The following is a 19,790-nucleotide window of genomic DNA, read 5'->3' on the forward strand; positions in this document are numbered from 1 at the left end:
TGCTTTGTTTCTGAAATGCGGAATCTATGCAGCAGTGTCTGAAGAATGAGAAAAGCCACCCTGGTCACAGTTCTCTTGCGCAACCAGGGATTCCCGCAATTGCTTCATCACTGAAGACATGCAACAAAGATGCCCTTGGGAGTAGACTCCAAGACTGAAACAGGAAGCTTACGAAGGAGCTTGCAGACCCACAAGACAAGGCCACAAATGGTTACCACCACCTGACAGTACCCTTTGCATCTTCCTCTCCTTGCAGAACTTGCCAGCTTTGGCTTTCTAGGGAACGTGAGTTTGGTTTTCTTTTTGAACTAAGCCACTGTCCTCAATGGCAGCTCAAGCCTGCTGCTCACGCCAATTTTCAAGGATGCTCCCCCAACTAGCGTTATAAAACAGAGATAACACATGACAACTATTACCAAACCTACACCTCCCTTACCTGAGAAAATGTAGTTGTATCCTGTGCGCCCATAAAGTTCCCCCCACCCCGCCAGGGTGGCCGATCGGCATATATGCTGAGGAAAGAGAGAGATGCAACAAATGACCGTCAAAGGACAGAATAGCAATGGACCCTCCTCTTCCTCTCCCAGCCTTTCCCCATTCCCAATTCAAGAGAGTCTGGCTTTGCACTCGTGGTCTGCACTGCGCCTTCCAGATGGAGGTCTGCATGGCTCACAGGTCAGGCTTAATTACTTCCCAACCCTCTGCTAAGCTACATTTCCCCATGATTCTACTTTGCACCACTATTTGCAATTCCTTTTTAACTAATATCAGCCTTGTGCGCTTCATTAACATGCTCTTTGAACCGTCTCTCCCTCAAACCGTTAATGAACGGGATTAGGCTGGTCCCCGCAGGATCCTCTTTAAGTTCACCTATCAGTAGCAGAGCTGAAACAAATCTGCAAGTTATGGAGCAGCTTATCAAAGGCGCCAGCCCGGCCTCAGTCTGCACAGGTGTATGCCCGCTTGACTTGGGAGCATCGAAGAAAGGTTGTCAAGAGATTGTTGCACCCGCTTTCTAGCGCCTTCTGCTCATGGCTGAGGGCACCCTCCAGTAAATCGTGCAAAAGCTACAATGAGACATCCACATAAGAAAACCATGAAAGTCACAAGACACACACACAGAGAGAGAGAGAGAGAGCGCTTTACCTTGCCCTTGTAGAGGATGACGGGGCAGACAAACCGCCCTCTACACCTGGCCATTTTACTGCGGTGGATGAGGTCTTGCAGCTTGCCAACTTGGACGGTGCTCTCAAATCTATTGGAGGCAAAACAGGCCATTACCTGCACAGGCACCAACTGCAGATTGGAGGGGACAGGTGTTGCCTGGATGTGCTTCTCAGGCTACGAGTGACTGCAAAATCTCATCTTGGCATACATTCAGTGTAAAGCTTGGTAGCTTCTGTCATCTTGTTTTGAAGCCAACAGATCAGGGGGAATGGGGAGCGGGGAGAGACTTCCATTAACCAAAGGCTTGGTTTTGTTAACTCCACAGCCACCAAGAATGTGCACCTCACCGTTCACTGTCTTCTTGTTTAAAAGGCTCAGTGGCCACAAATTTAACAGATTCTAGATCCAGACTCAGATTAACTAACAAATAGAAGGAATTTTTAACCCTGCTCTCCCCACCAGCATAGCATACGTAAGTAAGCAGAGAGATGGCAATGGCTACAAGGCTGGTGGTCATCGCCAAGGAGAGACCCAAACGCAGATCTCCACAGTCTAGATCAGGTTTCCATTTGTTCACCACCACTAATATCAGACACCAATTCAGAACTAGTAATGGAGTTGGATGGAAAGGAGATACAAGGTGTCACGAGCATACTGATGAGACTGAACTCCAAATCCCTGGATGACCTCTCTCGGTGTTTTCATATAGATGTTGAACAGCATGGGAGACAAGATGGGAGGACACCCTAGAAGCATCCCAGCGCCACATTCTCGAACTGTCCCTCAAAGAAGTACTGGAGCCACCATGAAAACAATGATAAAAGTTCCACCCCAGTCAGGTGGTCCAGAATAAATGGTCAATAGTACTGAAAGCTTCCAAGAGGTCCAGCAGAACTAACTAGGACATACTGCACCTTCCCAATATGGATCTACCAAAGTCGTCTGCCCCACAACCAGGCCTTGAATGCCATCTTTTTTGACAATCCAGTAACATCTGGAGCAGAGATGTGTCCATATGCTCAAGCACACTGCCCAAGAATGGAAAATGAGTGAGCCTGGATCCCTTCTCAACAAATTGGGCATTTAATGGGGAGGGGGGACGAGGAAGGATCAGGGGATAACCAAAAATCCTGGGAAGGGATCTAACACACCTCCATGCCACTTATTATTTCCACTTTGGTCTGAGTACCCTCTGCTTTATTTCTGGATAAAAACAAATCCAGCATTTAATAGGCACCAATTGGCCACCTCTGGATCATCATATTTTGGCTTCATAAACAGAGATACACCTAAACCTTTTGCCTGACTGCTCCAGCCTCATACCACCTCTTCCCCACCACATAATACACCACAATAAGACAGTAATATCATATGTATTGTGTAAGATGATTTTTTTCATCTAATTTTGCATACAGTTTGGCTTTTTTTTAGAAACAGCAATGCAAAAGTGATGAGCTGCATGTGGTACGTTATTTCTGCATCATATAATTTTAATGTATATGCTAATAACACATATGTATTTTTCTCCAGTGTTATAACATATTTTATGCATTATAATGTATGCTTATAACTGGTGCTTGGCACTTCAGGAAACCCGGCTGTGTGCATGTAATAAGGGATATAACAATATGAGAACTGTTCTTGTTTTTAGCAGGATGGGGGAAGTTGACATTATTAAGGATCAAAGCAGGTTTTCCAGCAACTGATATGCAGACGTTTTGCTGCCCCTGAACATGGAGGCAGAGCACAACCAATGGGCTACCAGCCACTGCTAGTCTTATCTTCCATGAATCTGACTGATGATCCTCTTTCAAAGCCATCCCAGTTGGTGGGCATCCAACTGTCCCATCCTCCTTCAAATACCCTGATCCCAAGCTGCTTTGGGGCTTCCCAAAACGAAATAACCAGGACTTTGAATCGCGCCTGGAAAGAATCCTTCTATTTTGCACCAGCAGCCAATGAGTTGTATAATATGACTCCATTACATATGATCCCTGAACTGTAGCTCTTGCTTATTAGGGGTGAGCAAGTGCCTTTCGCTTTCTCCACGGATGTCGGAGGAGCGTTAGTAAAAAAGGAGGAGGAGGAGGAGGAGAAGAAGAAGCACGGAACATTTTGCATGGCACAGCTGCCGTTTGGGCACCTTGTCTATGCATTGCGACCTCGGGGACAGGAGAAAAGCCCTGCCACCTGCCCAGCGGGAGGGTGCCAGGAACACACATCCGGCCACCCATTGGTGCCAGGGAACTGGACGCTTTTGAACTCACGGCTGCAGTTCCCTCCGACACACAGGAGAACGCTGCGGTTATGCCAGGCAGGAGCCGGTGCCCAGCCGAGAACCGTGCCCAAAGCGCAATGATTTTATGCCAACTCCATTAAAGTTCCCAAGCCCTCTTAAAAGCCTGTGTAAGCCAAAGGGGTTGCTATGGCAACCCAGACCCCTGCTTATGAAAAATACATAAAGTACAACATTTCCAGTTTTAAGGACGAGCGAGGAAGCAAGTACCGCCAGCTTAAAGTCCTATAGAATATTCTATTACAGTTCACACATCCAGCCCCTAAAACAGCCTGCTATATCTGGTCATGTAGCTGCTGCAGCACCCCCCCCCCTGCCATTAAGGGGTAAGGGGCAAAGCAATAACTCCTCTAGGGGGGTTCACAGAACTGCCATCAGCACCGCCCTGCCCCATTCAGTTGGACGGGCAAAGAGGGCCATGGTGGCCAATTCCCTGAACACATGGGGCATGTATGTGCAAAGGAACAGTAGAATGCTCAAAACCAGGGGGGATTTGATTTAAATCCAATCGATTTAAATCACGATTTAAATCACTAGTCAGTAAGACTTGATTTAAATCATTAGTTTTTTACAGAAAGACTCATTCTTGCTGGTATAATCTTAATATTTACAACCAGATGAAGGTTTCACTTTTGGAATAATAAATTTTCAGAGTTGTTTTTACAGTTATATCAAAATTTACTGCTTTGGTTATACTATTAGAAATACATAATTACAAAATTATTGTGAGGTTTAATAACTGTTTATACTTGGACAACTTTTCTGTTGTACTTTATCAGAAGGAGAAAAGTTATCATTTCCTTAATAACAATTTATTTAACTAAAACAGTAGCATTATAGCATATGTATCCATGTTTGTTAACTGATGTGGTTAAACAATTTAAAAACAAAGCAAACTTAGGCTGAGCTTTAGCACACATGAAAAACTTAAAACAAATCCTTATTTCCTGATGAATAGCCTTTGGACCATAATGTAACTTAAATAGAAAATTATCTTTAGAAAGATTTTTCCTCCAAAAGCATTTTATTTTTAAAATCTGATTTAAATTTTAAAAGAATCCAATTCCCCCCTCCCCCGACAATCATTTATTTTATCCATCCTGCTCAAAACAGAGGGACAGATCAGAGGTGGGGAACTCTTGAAGGAGCGTCTCCACCCCCATCGTTCTGCCCGGACACTAAGGTCCAGTGCCGAGGACCTTCTGGCGGTTCCCCTGCTGAGAAAAGCCAAGTTACAGGGAACCAGGCAGAGGGCCTTCTCGGTAGTGACACCCGCCCTGTGGAACAGCCTCCCACCAGATGTCAAAGAGAAAAACAACTACCAGACTTTTAGAAGACATCTGAAGGCAGCCTTGTTTAGGGAAGCTTTTAATGTTTAATAGGTTATTGTATTTTAATATTCAGTTGGAAGCCGCCCAGAGTGGCTGGGGAAACCCAGCCAGATGGGCAGGGTATAAATTATCATCATCATCATCATCATCATCATTACTGGCCCTTCAAAGAGCATGGCAAATGGTCTGGGATGACGGGGATCCAGCTGCAGAGCTGCAGAAGAGTCATAGCCAGATGGTCCCTGGTTCAACCCCAGCATCTTCAGGTAGGGCTAAGCGAGAGCCCCGTCTGACGTCCCAGAGAGTCATTGCCAGCCAGTGTAGACCAGTGGCTCCCAACTGGTGGTCCATGGACCCTCTGGGGATCCATGTAACCCACTCAGGGGGTCCCGCAGCACCATTCACATAACCAAAAGTATCAGAGAGGTATCAAAATTTTCACAAAGGAGGGGGTCCATGGCTTGGCTTTAAAAAAACAAGGGGGTCCGCAGTACAGTGGTACCTCAGGTTACATACGCTTCAGGTTACAGACTCCGCTAACCCAGAAATAGTACCTCAGGTTAAGAACTTTACCTCAGGATGAGAACAGAAATCGCACGGCGGCAGCGGGAGGCCCCATTAGCTAAAGTGGTACCTCAGGTTAAGAACAGTTTCAGGTTAGGAACGGACCTCCGGAACGAATTAAGTATGTAACCAGAGGTACCACTGTATTTAGTTATTTGGCAACCTCTGGTGTAGACAATGCTGAGCGAAATGGATCAATGGCCTGACTCTGTCCAGGGAAGCTTCCTATGTTACTTATGAAGCTAAGAGCAGCGAGGGCCCGCTCAGTAGCTGCAAAGCTCTTTGAAGTACTGGCACAAAGACAGCTTCCTATGTTCCTATCTTTACTGTTTCCCAAGCAATCACCCTGGCCATGTCTGCTTTTGCTTTCTGGGAAGGAGGAAGGTAGGTTTTGAGGAAAGGAGCTAATTTTAATTTGTGCAAGAATGCATCATTGGGCAGGGTTGTTATTCCTTGTCCCCTCAGCCCTTCCTCATTTAAAACAGGAACTCTTAAAAAAAAAAATAGTTGCCAACGGAATTGCAGTTCATTTGCTCCGCTGTTTCATGGGTCTCTGCACTACAGATCTGGCTCTACATGAGCTGTTTGGTCCCTCCAAGATATTTATCAGCAATAGATTCTCTCTCTCTCTCTCTCTCTCTTTTACACACACACACACACACACACACACACACACACACACACACTTCTTCTGCCAGCTAAGTAATCTGAAAATGTAAGTAGGGTGGAGTATGGATTGAAGCAGAATTTCCCAAGCAATTGTATGATCTGCTCACGGAATAAAGGGCTGAATCAGTTCTCAAGTATCTGGGATGGGGAAGAAGGGAGTGCTTTTAAAGGAGCCTTCTGCCTCCCCCACCACAAAACGAGCACTCATGTTCTGCTTGCAGAGAAGCTTGCAAGCATTCGTTGGCGAACAGCTTGCTGGCATGCGCAAAGTATCTGAACAGAGCTGGTAATCCCTCACTGGCGTCGGAAGAGGAACTGGGCAGGGTTTGACATAAACTCTTAAGAGCTGTTCACAGGAAAATGGAAGGACAAGCAGCAGCCAGTACGGCACAGTGGATAGGATGTGATGCTTAAGGCCAAGGAGATGCAGGTTCAAATTGCCTCTGACCACGGGTCATTCACATACGCCTTCATCCTTACCCGCCTCACAGGGTTGCTGTAAACACAGCAGGGGGGCAGGCACACACTATGTATTTAAAACCCGGAATCAAGTGTAAATTAGAAGTGGCAGCTGTACAGTGGTACCTGGGGTTAAGAACTTAATTCGTTCTGGAGGTCCATTCTTAACCTGAAACTGTTCTTAACCTGAGGTACCACTTTAACTAATAGGGCCTCCCGCTGCCACTGCACGATTTCTGTTCTCATCCTGAAGCAAAGTTCTTAACCCGAGGTACTATTTCTGGGTTAGCGGAGTCTGTAACCTGAAGCGTCTGTAACCTGAAGCGTCTGTAACCTGAGGTACCACTGTAGTTTTGATTTGCTGTGCAACCTATTCCATATTCAGCTGGTCCTCCTGTCTTCAGTACACAGAGCAGTTAACTATAACTGGCCAGATTTACGCATGTCAGAAACAAGGGTGTATTCTTTCCCCTTTGTTAATTCGTTTTTATCAGATCTTCCAGAGCACATTCAAAAAATAGATTCAGGTGCCCCCCCCCCAATCAATCAAAACCCGGTCCCACTGTTTCGGCATGTGGATGATGCGGCATTATCACTGATGAGGAGAGGTCTGCAACATCTTTTACTCTCCCTGATTTCCTATTGTGAAACCAATAAGCTCTCAATAAATGATGGGAAGACAAAACATTCTGGTCTTCTCTAACTTCCGGAAATTAGAGAAATGGAAAATAAGAGGGCAAGAAATCCAGCAAGTAAAGATGCACAGGTATCTCAGAATTTTATTCCAGAGCAACTCAGGTTGGTCAAACCATCGCAGAAGTGCTATAAAGCAGGCCAAGTGTACCTACTCAGTAGCAGTTTGCTTTTATTTTCAGAAAGGTAACCGTTTTATACCAGCTGCTATTCAATTTTTTTCAAGCGAAAGTGTTGTCCCAGCTACTTTTTGGGACCCCAATAGGAATACAAGCATATAATAGTGATTTAGATAAGATACACTCAGGTTTCTTGAGATGAATCCTGGGGCTCCCAAGTTCAATCAAGTATGAAATTATGTGTGCAGAACTAGGTATACACATGATGGAATACTGGGTGAGGGCAAGCACTATAAAATACTGGTTGTGTTGCCATTTCTGTTGCCAGCCTTCAAGTCTGCTTACTGACTTACTTAAAAACCCTTATAAATCCAGATGGTTCTAACACTTACATAGCAAAATCAGATCTATTGGTATTGACTTGGAACACTTGTATAATTCAAGTGAGCAATATAAACGGCCTCGGTCCAGTATACCTGAAGGAGCGTCTCCACCCCCATCTTTCTGCCCGGACACTGAGGTCCAGTGCCGAGGGCCTTCTGGCGGTTTCCTCACTGTGAGAAGCCAAGTTACAGGGAACCAGGCAGAGGGCCTTCTCGGTAGTGACACCCGCCCTGTGGAACGCCCTCCCACCAAATGTCAAAGAGAAAAACAACTACCAGACTTTTAGAAGACATCTGAAGGCAGCCCTGTTTAGGGAAGCTTTTAATGTTTAATAGGTTATTGTATTTTAATATTCTGTTGGAAGCTGCCCAGAGTGGCTGGGGAAACCCAGCCAGATGGGCGGGGTATAAATAATAAATTATCATCATCATCGTCTTCCAATCAGATTAAGGGACATTGAAAAACAAAACATTGAGTCAACTATAAATAAAATTTGTTTAAATACAACAGGTAACAGGGTTGCTTATATTTCAAAATTGATAATTCCAATCCAATGCAGGGCCTTTATGTTAGCCTGACTGAACCTTTTCCCCTCAGCTTTTGTCAAGGGCAGATATTTAAACATCCCCAGAAACAATAGACATTGCAAATGTTTTCTGAATGTGCCAGACACAGTAGAACATATTCGTTTCTACTCTCCATTGTACAACTAGCTATGCAAACGTGTTATCCCCTTTTTTGAGTAGTCTTAACATCATGGCACAATGAAAACATCAGATTCTATCTGTCTGACATTAACCCAGAAGTAACTGCAAGGATGGCTGAGTTTTTTTATCAATAGTATCTCTCAGAGTGGTGAATGGCACTATTTAACAGGAAGAAAGTCCAATGAAAATCATCATTATTACATATTTTTAGATGGCTGTTTATTTGTATATATTTTAAAAATTATATATATGGATGTTTTATGATGGCCTATATTTGTAATGCCTAATAAAGGTTTGGCAAAGTAAGCAAGTGTGTCACCATTACAATTGCTAATTGCAATTACTGGTCGCTTTTCAAAACATAAAAATAAGCTGAAAACAACTTTCAATATATTAACACAGAAACACAGGACACTGAAGTTGTCGACTTAGGAGTGGGCAAATATATGTTTGTAAAATATATGTAAAAACTAATAAAAATGTATATTTAAAAAACAACAACTTAGGAGTGGGCACTGACTTTTTCTTTCACACATCTTGAATGCCTCTGGGTTCAAGGAAGGCATAGAAGTTCCTCAGGAGTAAAGCCAGAGGTCTGCTCATGTTTTCCAGTGCCAGCTGTCAGCTTGTCAACACTCAGAAGAAAAGCAGAAGTTTACTCATCTTGGTTGTGGGCAGAAAATGAGATGACTTGAAGTCGGCACACCAGGAAGGTAACGTACTTTTGCGACTGGGGGGCGTACCTATTGCAAAGTGGTTGCTTAAAAAGTTGCGGAAGGACCAAAATCATTCCAAACAGGGCTGACTTCCACGGAATTGTCTCTGCACAGGTCAAACTGTGCATGCTGTCTCAGTATCCCACAAGCACCCAGGAGGCGCTTCGTAGATCCTGAGTTTACAGCAAATGATACCAAACGTTTCAAGCGAGCCATTTGTTGTTGTTGTTTAGTCGTTTAGTCGTGTCCGACTCTTCGTGACCCCATGGACCAGAGAACGCCAGGCACTCCTGTCCTCCACTGCCCCCCGCAGCTTGGTCAGACTCATGCTGGTAACCTCGAAAACACTATCCAACCATCTCGTCCTCTGTCGTCCCCTTCTCCTTGTGCCCTCCATCTTTCCCAACATCAGGGTCTTCTCCAGGGAGTCTTCTCTTCTCATGAGGTGGCCAAAGTACTGGAGCCTCAGCTTCACAATCTGTCCTTCCAGTGAGCACTCAGGGCTGATTTCCTTCAGAATGGATACGTTTGATCTTCTTGCAGTCCATGGGACTCTCAAGAGTCTCCTCCAGACCATAATTCAAAAGCATCAATTCTTCCGCGATCAGCCTTCTTTATGGTCCAGCTCTCACTTCCATACATCACTACTGGGAAAACCATAGCTTTAACTATACGGACCTTTGTTGGCAAGGTGATGTCTCTACTTCTCAAGATGCTGTCTAGGCCTGTCATTGCCCTTCTCCCAAGAAGCAGGCGTCTTTTAATTTCGTGGTTGCTGTCACCATCTGCAGTGATCATGGAGCCCAAGAAAGTAAAATCTCTCACTGCCTCCATTTCTTCCCCTTCTATTTGCCAGGAGGTGATGGGACCAGTAGCCATGCAAATCCCTCTTCATGGGCATTCATGAACTTGGAAGGGAAATCCTTTTCCAGTCTCAAAGACAGAACTGAACAGATTCAGAATGATGCACGCTTCATGAGGAAATGGGTATACACATTGGGGGGGGGCACACAACCCCACACCACCCTTACATTGTGCAGCTCATACTTAGTTATTTTCCTATTGCACCACATAAGTAATGTTTCTGTAGGTTGAAAGCTTGCTCATTCCGACAGGAGAAGGCAGCGTGGCTGGTTCCCTACGCAGTACAGAATCTTGCACAAATCCTTCCAGCTGAGGTCAATCACCGCCCTGGTAATTTCCATCAACCACTTTTTGTTCTAAAGTTGCGTGCTGCGTACTAGGAGGAGGTGGGATTTGAGTGGAGGAAAGACTGACCCTGGGCACCTAATTAGACCGGAGGGGCAAGAAGTGGGAGTTGTGGTGCCCAGTGGCCTACCATCATCACTAGGCTCCTCTCGTGTAAAAGGCCTCAATGTTTTATGACTGCAAAGTGGGGGGAAAGGGCTCCAAGACTAAAACCAAAGAGGGCAGATACTGCACTATACAGAAAACAAGCAACCACCAAGTGCAAGAATGGCCCCGAGAGATATCAGGCAACAAAGAGCTCCACGGTTGCACTGATCTAAGCTCTGGAAACGTGTCAAGAACTCAATGCTGTGGGTGAAAATGCTAATGTTTGAAGATCATATCAACACAGCATTTTGCCATACTCCCTACGGAGCTTGGCCTGCCAAAAATGGCTTGGCAGGCCAGCCTCGGAAGTCTGGCAGGACTAATTGGGCCCGTGGGCCAGAGATTCTCAAGCACAACTCTAGCATATATAGAGAAGAAGTATCTAATGCATAGGAAGATCTTCCAACAATAATTTTCTGGAAAAGCCACTTCACCGTTAGTAAGCTCTGCGCCCTTAGCTGTCAAACAGACAAGGGCAAATGGAGCGCAATAAGCAATGCTGGGAAACATGTTAGCTCCTTTATGATACTGGAGTTGGTGTTGGGGCAAAGCAGGTGAGGTGTGTAACACAGGAGGAGAAGCGAAGCACAAAGCTGCAATACAGGAAAGTAGTATTCCCTCCCCGAATACTTGCAGAGCAGCGTGTTTTAGTGAAAGCAGCAATTCCTCTTGCTGTTCTGGCTTCTGGGATAGCTGCGCAGCCTGCATTCACTCCGTAAGACGCACACACATTTCCCCTTACTTTTTAGGAGGGAAAAAGTGAGTCTTATAGAGCAAAAAATACAGTAAATCTCCAATGGGAAGTTTGAATAAAAACGAAGCGTCATTCAACTGACGCTGCTGCAGTCTCCACCTCTCCTCTCTCAGTGCAACCTCAGAAAGAGCAGGCACAGGTTTGGTAGCTGAAAGGACAAGATGGTGCATTGATTCAGTCCAAGAACCAATACTTTTGTCAACTCCTGGACAAGACAGACCACCTTTCCAACTCACTGAATTTTGCAACTCGCCACATCTTTCTGAGTTCTCACTACGGATATGAGGGGACTGAAACCAAACTCGGAATTTTTCAACTGCTTTTGCAAAATCCTCAGATTCCATCTTCAGGGTCAGAAGCCGCTTTCTACCTTCTGATCTAGACAGTATGATCAAACGGTACAGCTTACATCCAAGTCATTGTTTTGGTTTTCCAAGCCGCAAGAAAGCTGAAGTGAAAAAACTTAAAAAAGGAACCAAAAGGGCAACGAAAGCTACTCAGGCATGAAAAACATGCAAACATCACATGGGTACACCCTGCAGCTGGTGGGCACATTAAGAAGCAGCACAGCTAAGCACTGCTGTGCATGAGTCAAATTTGCAAGCGGTAATAACTTTACTAACTGCAGCTTGCTTAGCCACTGAAGATGGAAAAAGAGAAGTCCACCTATATTGATGGCGTTTGACACTTCAGGGCAGGGCTTCTGGATGGAGATGAACTGTCTGTTTATGTTTCCCTCACTGAGCAGCAGCTGGTAGTCACAAGACTATGTTTTCATTCCACAGTCAAGTTACTATTGGATTCCCATGGGAAAGGGAGATGTGACGTACACTGGTTTCCGGTTTCCTGTTTCCTTTGTTCTGTCGTTCTTTGTTGGAGTTGCTCTCTGCTTCTCACAGAGACAAGATGTATGTTTGTATGCTCTCTGCATAGCTTAGGAATAAAGCTTTCGCAATGTAGCCATACCTGCCTCATCCTTTCGCTGCGGACACTGGATGTATACTCTGCTGGGCTCGATCCAAGATGAGCCGTATCAGCTCGGTGAGCGGAATTTCTAACATGAACTCCCTATGAAGGAACAAGTGCATATCTCCTGGATACCTCATCATCGTGGTTGTTGTTGTTGTTGTTATTTACTGAATTTGTATACCACCCTTTATCCACCGATCTCAGGGAGGTTCACAGAATAAAGACACTTTAAAATACAGAATAAAACCACCAAGTACATAATAACAGACCAAAAACTAAACAAGACAAATAACAAAACAAAACAATAACTCCTACCCACCCATTTTAAAAGAACATTGGATATCAGTCAGCCAAAGGCATGGTTAAAGGGGAACGTTTTCGCCTAGTGCCTAAAAGTGTATAATGAAGGCGCCATGTGAACCTCCCTGGGGTGAGCATTCCACAGACGGGGGGAGCCACTGCTGAAAAGGCCTGTTCCCAAGTTGCCACTCTCTGGACCTCACCTAGAAGAGGCACGCAAAGAGAAGGGCCTGGGATGATGATTGCAAAGTCCGGGTTGGTTTATCTGGGTAGAGGTGGTCTGTGACATCTAGTGATATCAACATACCTTGGAAATATCAGCAACCTGCCTCGCGGTTATGGCTACACTGAGGGTTGTTAGAAGGTAAGCATAGTTTAAAAAGCAGAGACATCACCTTGCCGACAAAGGTCCACATAGTTCAAGCTATGGTTTTCCCAGTAGAGATGTATGGAAGTGAGAGCTGGACCATAAAGAAGGCTGATCGCCGAAGAATTAATGCTTTTGAATTATGGTGCTGGAGGAGACTCTTGAGAGTCCCATGGACTGCAACAAGATCAAACCTCTCCATTCTGAAGGAAATCAGCCCTGAGTGCTCACTGAAAGGACAGATCCTGAAGCTGAGGCTCCAATACTTTGGCCACCTCATGAGAAGAGAAGACTCCCTGGAAAAGACCCTGATGTTGGGAAAGATGGAGGGCACAAGGAGAAGGGGACGACTAAGGACGAGATAGTTGGACAGTGTTCTTGAAGCTACCAGCATGAGTTTGACCAAACTGCGGGAGGCAGTGGAAGACAGGAGTGCCTGGCGTGCTCTGGTCTATGGGGTCATGAAGAGGCGGGCACGACTAAACGACTAAACAACAACAACAACAAGAAGTGCAGTTAGCCCTCACTGCAAGAAAAAGGATTATAAACAAGCTTACAGAGCTCACAATTATAAAAAAAGTGGTAAACTTATCAAGGAACATGCAACATACGACAAAATCTGCATGCAGATTCAAGTTCTGCATGGGAATTGAGTTCTGTATGAAGCAACTCTAAAGTGTTTCAAAGCACAGCAGTGAAAAAAGTGAAAACCAAAGAGGAAGTCCACCCCACCCTTCTCCAACTGTGCAGATCTGTCATATGCTTGAATTTCTACTCGGCTATCACTGCATGGACCCCATGACATGCAACATGTATCTAAGAGGCAGAACAATTCAAGCCACTGATGCACTGTGCTGCAGAGGGTTTGAATAGCACAGATGTGTCCCTCTGCCCAACGCTGCGGGGGCACAGGAATCCCACTGGCAAGGGGCACCTCAATGCACTGCCTGAACAGCAGGTAGACAGAAGTTACCTACAGCGGCATTCCCATCAGCGGAAACCCCTGAAACAGCATCAGGATCTGCTGAATCCTGAGCCAGCCCCAATGTCACTTGTGATGGCGACAGCACCAATCTAGGCCATCTTGTTGCACCAGCATGGAAGTTTAAAAGAGGATTAGACAAATTCACAGAGGATAAGGCTATCAATAGCTACCAGCTCCGATGGCTATGTTCTGCCTCCACTGTCGGAGGCAGTACCATTTTCTGGAAAGCACAAGAGGGGAGAGTGTTGTTATAATCAGGTCCTGCCTTGCAGGCTTTCCACAAGCATCTGGTTAGCCACTGTGATAACAGGATGTCAAACTAGATGGGTCTAATCCAGCAGGGTTTTTTATATTCACTGGTTGCTACTTAACTCACACACCACAGTAGCCTCTCATTCATAAGAAAAAAACACCAGTGCTTGTGCACATTTATGTGAACAGCCAATTTTAGAGCCAAGTAAATGGAACGAAAAGGCTGATTAGCAACTTGCTAGTACTGTAGTAAGGGACACAGGTGGCGCTGTGGATTAAAGCCTCAGCGCCTAGGACTTGCCGATCGAAAGGTCGGCGGTTCGAATCCCTGCGGCGGGGTGCGCTCCCGCTGCTCGGTCCCAGCGCCTGCCAACCTAGCAGTTCGAAAGCACCTCCGGGTGCAAGTAGATAAATAGGGACCGCTTACCAGCGGGAAGGTAAACGGCGTTTCCATGTGCGGCTCTGGCTCGCCAGAGCAGCGATGTCACGCTGGCCACGTGACCCGGAAGTGTCTCCGGACAGTGCTGGCCCCTGGCCTCTTGAGTGAGATGGGCGCACAACCCCAGAGTCTGTCAAGACTGGCCCTTTACCTTTAGTACTGTAGTACATCTCCCAAAAAAACAGTGACGCACTCTGCAAACGTGCTGAGCACAAACGTGCTCAGGTTAATTTGGGTAAGACACAGTCCTCCCGAAAGCAGTCACGACTTACGTGTGCCTCTCTTGATCTGTGCTCTCATATTCCAAGAAGACAATCAGGCGGGGGTAATGGCTGCAGATTTCACCATTCCCATTGTGGATCACGCTGAAGCAGTAGTCCTTGCCAAATAACTCAAGACAGCATTTCTCAATGCGCTCTATCTAGTCAAGTTAAAGAACAAACCAACAGTTATTACAGAATTATTGTTGTTTATACAAGGGAGTAACATTCTCGGCCACCATGCACATCAGGACAAGTCTAGGTCCCTTCCCGTCCGTTCTGCCCCTGCCCCACCCCTAAAAGCACACATGTCAGCAGCCGCAAATGTGCTGATTGCGCACAAGTGGGGAGTTGCCTGTACTGTGATCCAAACCAAAAGCCTGGTACATTGCACAAACACTGTATATATGAGTTAAATACAGTGGTACCTCAGGTTAAGCACTTAATTCGTTCTGGAGGTCCGTTCTTAACCTGAAACTGTTCTTAACCTGAAGCACCACTTTAGCTAATGGGGCCTCCTGCTGCCGCTGCGCTGCCGCTGCACGATTTCTGTTCTCATCCTGAAGCAAAGTTCTTAACCCGAGGTAATATTTCTGGGTTAGCAGAGTCTGTAACCTGAAGCGTATGTAACCTGAAGCATATGTAACCTGAGGTACCACTGTAAATGCAAGTGTGGAGCAAAACATTTGATCTTAAGGAAAAGTTTGCTGCCTCAAAAATCCAATAATGAGACCCTCTATATAGCTGGCATCTATCCCAATGGACTTGCAGCATTTGAAATTCTTATCATTAGAATTCCGGTTATCTGGCAACCTTTGGACAGGGGAAACACTTAACTTGCAATGTTCACCACGTGAGCATTAGGTTACTCTATAAACGAGGACAAGGTGCACCAATGAAGCACATCCAACCCACAAAGGCCATGCAGAATCCGATTGTACACTTGGGAGTATAGACATGGAGTAACCAGGGATGCTGGTATTGCCTACTTGTGTTAGGGAAGTTATGACTTCATGCAACACAGTACCTTCTCTCTCCACCCCACCTTCCTTTCCTATTCTGTTTTCCCATGGCTTATTTTGCAATGAAGCACCAAACAAGAAACCCAGAAAATTCCCATATAAAGATTCGTTTTAAAACAACTGCACTAAAGTAAGGGAGAAGCTTTGCAGTATTAACAGGGATCGTGTAGGGGTCTCTTTTAATGGACTGGGATTTTACACTGCAGAGAACAGATGTTGATTCACCTATCCACTCTTTTCAGCCAAAGCATGGCTCCAAAATTGATTCACAGTAAATTACAAATTGACCCAACTACAGGTAACACTTCACACATCAGACAGGGTGGACTGTACTGCAACAGAAGCTTACGCCGTAATGGATTTGACACATCTTTATAAATATGCCCTCTTTTGCTGCTAATATGGCCTCCTCTCTGTCCGGCAATTAAAATGCAACACAAAAACACTTCTCAGATTTTTTTATCTTTCTTTTTGTTGTGGTTTCCCCCCAATGCTTTTAGCAGTTCTTATTTTTATCTGTAAGCGAGTGCCTTGAACCTGCTGGGTGGAAGAAAGGCAAGAGTATAAAACCCGGGGTAGTTTTATAATAATAATAAAACAAAATAACAATTCTCAGCTGCGTCTGGGTTGCAGGCACGGCAGAGGAATGTCCGGCTGCCGTCCTGCTTATGCCTTTGATGGTCGGTGAGTAATAATAATGATGAAAAGGCATCTCCAAGCTGGAAGAAACTGTTCACCAGTGGGAGTGTTTTTTTTGTTTTTGTGGCAGTCATGCACTTATCAGAGGAGAGGGATCAGTAGCAACCTGGAGGGACGGTTTAAGGCAAGGGCCGTGCAGAGCGGGGCTGAACGAGGCAGGCCCAGCCCACCCCTCAGGCTCACCTTGGCGTTGCTGCCGGCCCCGCCGCTGCCGCTGCCTCCACCTGCCGAAGTGCCTCCTCCTCCGCCGCCTCCCCCGCTACCGCCCCCTCCATCCCGGGCCCGGTACTGCGCCCTCGAGAACTCCAGCAGCAGCTCCGCCAAAGCGCGCTCCCCGGCGCCGGGCCCCTGAAGGGAGGAGGTGGGGTCGCCCGGGGCTCCTGCCATCCCCGCCCCGCACTCACGGGCCCGAGCCCCGGACTCGCCGCCCCTGCAGCGCCAGCGCCTTCTCCATCCCAACCGCCTTCCGCTTCCGGGAAAGGAGAGCGATGCCGTCATTACAGCGCGACACGAGAGCGAACACCACCACCACCACCACCGGCCGCCCGGAAAGGATACCCCTTCCCTATTGGCCCGAAGAGAGCGCGAAAACACCCCCCCCCCTGACTCTTCCAGGGGAAGAAAAGGAAGAAGCGGAAGGGCGGGGCTTAAGGAGGAGGAGGGGGCGTGTCCGCAGGCCGGGCTGAGTGGGCGGGGCCGGACTCCGGCTGTGGGAATTGCGGGGCTGCGAACCAATGGCTGCGTGTGGAACTTTGGTGGCAGCGGCGAGGGGTTTTTTTGTGTGTTTGCTGTCGCGCGCGCGCGCCCAAAGTGAAAAGAGGCTGCAGGATGGAAGCTCTGGCCGCCCGCGTGCACGTGCAAGTGGATCAGTTATTATTGATACTGCTAACAATATTGAGTGATGTATGGAAGTGAGAGCTGGACTGTAAAGAAGGCTGATAGCCGAAGAATGGATGCTTTTGAATTATGGTGCTGGAGGAGACTCTTGAGAGTCCCATGGACTGCAAGAAGATCAAACCTCTCCATTCTGAAGGAAATCAGCCCTGAGTGCTCACTGGAAGGACAGATCTTGAAGCTGAGGCTCCAATACTTTGGCCACCTCATGAGAAGAGAAGACTCCCTGGAAAAGACCCTGATGTTGGGAAAGATGGAGGGCACAAGGAGAAGGGGACGACAGAGGACGAGATGGTTGGACAGTGTTCTCGAAGCTACCAGCATGAGTCTGACCAAACTGCGGGAGGCAGTGGAAGACAAGAGTGCCTGGCGTGCTCTGGTCCATGGGGTCACAAAGAGTTGGACACGACTAAACAACTAAACAACAAACAATATTATTAATACCCAGTAATGCTTTGCCAAGAAGAATATCGGTTTCTGCACTCTGGTGTATATTATTACCAGTGCTTTTTTTCTGGGGGGGATGCATAACCCTAAACATGTCTTGAATCTTTGTACTTCTGTCCCACATACTGTATTTATTTATTTTCCGATTTGAACTATAAAATGGTGATTTTCTCAAGTCAAAATGAGAGTACCCCTAAACATTTTTTTATATAGAAAAAAGCACTGATTATTACCGTAAAAAACAACAATACAAAGATTGGATTTCAGGTAATTCGGTTGTAGCCCTGGCTTACCACCAGTTTATGCAACCGGCTAACACCTTGGTCTCTTGCAGCAAAAACGAGAGAAAGAAACGTGCAACGCCTTATGGACTTAAGAGATTTCTCACGTGAGCAGGAGTCAACTTAAGGACCAGGATTTCAGGCCCAGGGGAATGAGTGTGCTTCTCTCTACCCATGCTTGGCGATTCTCCCCAATGCATGCCCCTTCCCTAGGCTACAGGTTTGGATAGTGTTGGATGCCACGCCTAGAGCAAGTCTGATGGAGGCATGCAGAACACTGCCTGTTCCCTGTTCCATCCATGCTGAATCCGTTCCAGTGCTTGTGCCTCTTAGCTGTTGTAATCTTCGAGCCTAGTCAGAGGAACGTGCCATACTCCAGGCACCCGGCTCGAAGATTACAACAGTTAAGAGCCACGTGAGAGTTACGTGAGAAGAACACACCACTCTCCCTCCTCCCTGTTTTCCCCAGGAGGGGGAAAAGAGACAGACAGAAATGTATTTACATGCCTTTATTTCTGTCTATGCAGCAGTACAGAGAAACACGTCCGTACTCTTCAAACAACAACAGCAGAGAGAGTAACTCCACCCTTGTACTTCCAGTACATGTCAGGTGACACACTGAGCTAACATCCGGTGCTCAGTACAGTGAATAGGCTGTCCCTTTGCTCCCACGGTACAGCCCCAAACATCAACATCCTGTTTGGCTTTTCCAGCCAGCTGCAGCTTGCTGCTGCATTGCTCCTTTTCGTAACATTAACCACTACACCGCACTGGCTCTCAGATAAGCTGCTTGAAGGAGTGTGGTTCCTTAGGCCTGGCTGTAGGAAACTGACTGGATGGGTCCAAGGAAGAGGGAAAGTACCATCTGCCTTGAAGGAGGCCATGGTGCATTCCTCTTTAACAAGACCTCCCTGGATTGCCCAGTAGTGAAAAATTGCCCAGTAGTGAGGATGTTTGGAGAAGGCGGTGGTGATTCTGCACTTTCAGTTACACTTGGAGGGTAATGTGGGTTGAAAAAGGTTCCCCACCTTTGTCTTAATCAGATTCATGATGTGAGTGTTGTATGTGTGTGTCACCCAGTGGGCTTCCTGGCTGAGTGGGGATTTGAATGCTGGTCTCCCAGGCACTCTGACCACAACTTACAAATACACGCGTGTCGCTGTGGGTTAAACCAAAGAGCCGAGGACTTGCCAGTCAGAAGGTTGGCGGTTCGAATCCCCGCGACGGGGTGAGCTCCCGTTGCTCAGTCCCTGCTCCTGCCAACTTAGCAGTTCGAAAGCACGACAAAGTGCAAGTAGATAAATAGGTACCGCTCCGGCAGGAAGGTCAACGGCATTTCCGTGCACTGCTCTGGTTCGCCAGAAGCAGCTTAGTCATGCTGGCCACATGACCTGGAAGCTGTACGCTGGCTCCCTTGGCCAATAAAACGCAATGAGCGCCGCAACCCCAGAGTCGGCCATGACTGGACCTAATGATCAGGGGTCCCTTTACCTTTAATCCCAGGCACTCTGACCACAACTTACAAATACACAGGTGTTGGGGAGGGGGGAATAAATCTTAATCAGCATAGCTCTATGGTGACGGAGAAACAAGAGTCCATGATATCAAGTGCCAAGATTGCCAACTGACCAGCTTCTGTGTCTTTAATTGCACCTCAAAC

General features: G+C 46.5%; 1 protein-coding gene across 3 annotated transcripts in view; it reads right to left on the reverse strand.

Moving 5' to 3' along the window:
• Positions 1-17,067, reverse strand: part of MTMR14 (myotubularin related protein 14) — an 85,416-nt gene extending 68,349 nt beyond the window's left edge. For 2 of the 3 annotated variants that reach the window (XM_079962449.1, XM_079962448.1), the window contains exons 1-4: positions 16,692-17,067; positions 14,800-14,948; positions 1,147-1,255; positions 437-512 (exon numbers count right to left, since the gene is read on the reverse strand). In XM_079962449.1, the coding sequence (XP_079818575.1) occupies positions 437-512; positions 1,147-1,255; positions 14,800-14,948; positions 16,692-17,006 (649 nt within the window). In that variant the 5' untranslated portion in view covers positions 17,007-17,067. The remainder of the gene's footprint in view (positions 1-436; positions 513-1,146; positions 1,256-14,799; positions 14,949-16,691) is intronic. The other variant, XM_079962450.1, reaches the window with a different exon arrangement.
• Positions 17,068-19,790: the final 2,723 nt, after the last annotated feature.

This window comes from Podarcis cretensis (genome assembly GCF_951804945.1).
Source record: "Podarcis cretensis genome assembly, chromosome: 2".
In the NCBI taxonomy this organism is placed as follows: Eukaryota; Metazoa; Chordata; class Lepidosauria; order Squamata; family Lacertidae; genus Podarcis; species Podarcis cretensis.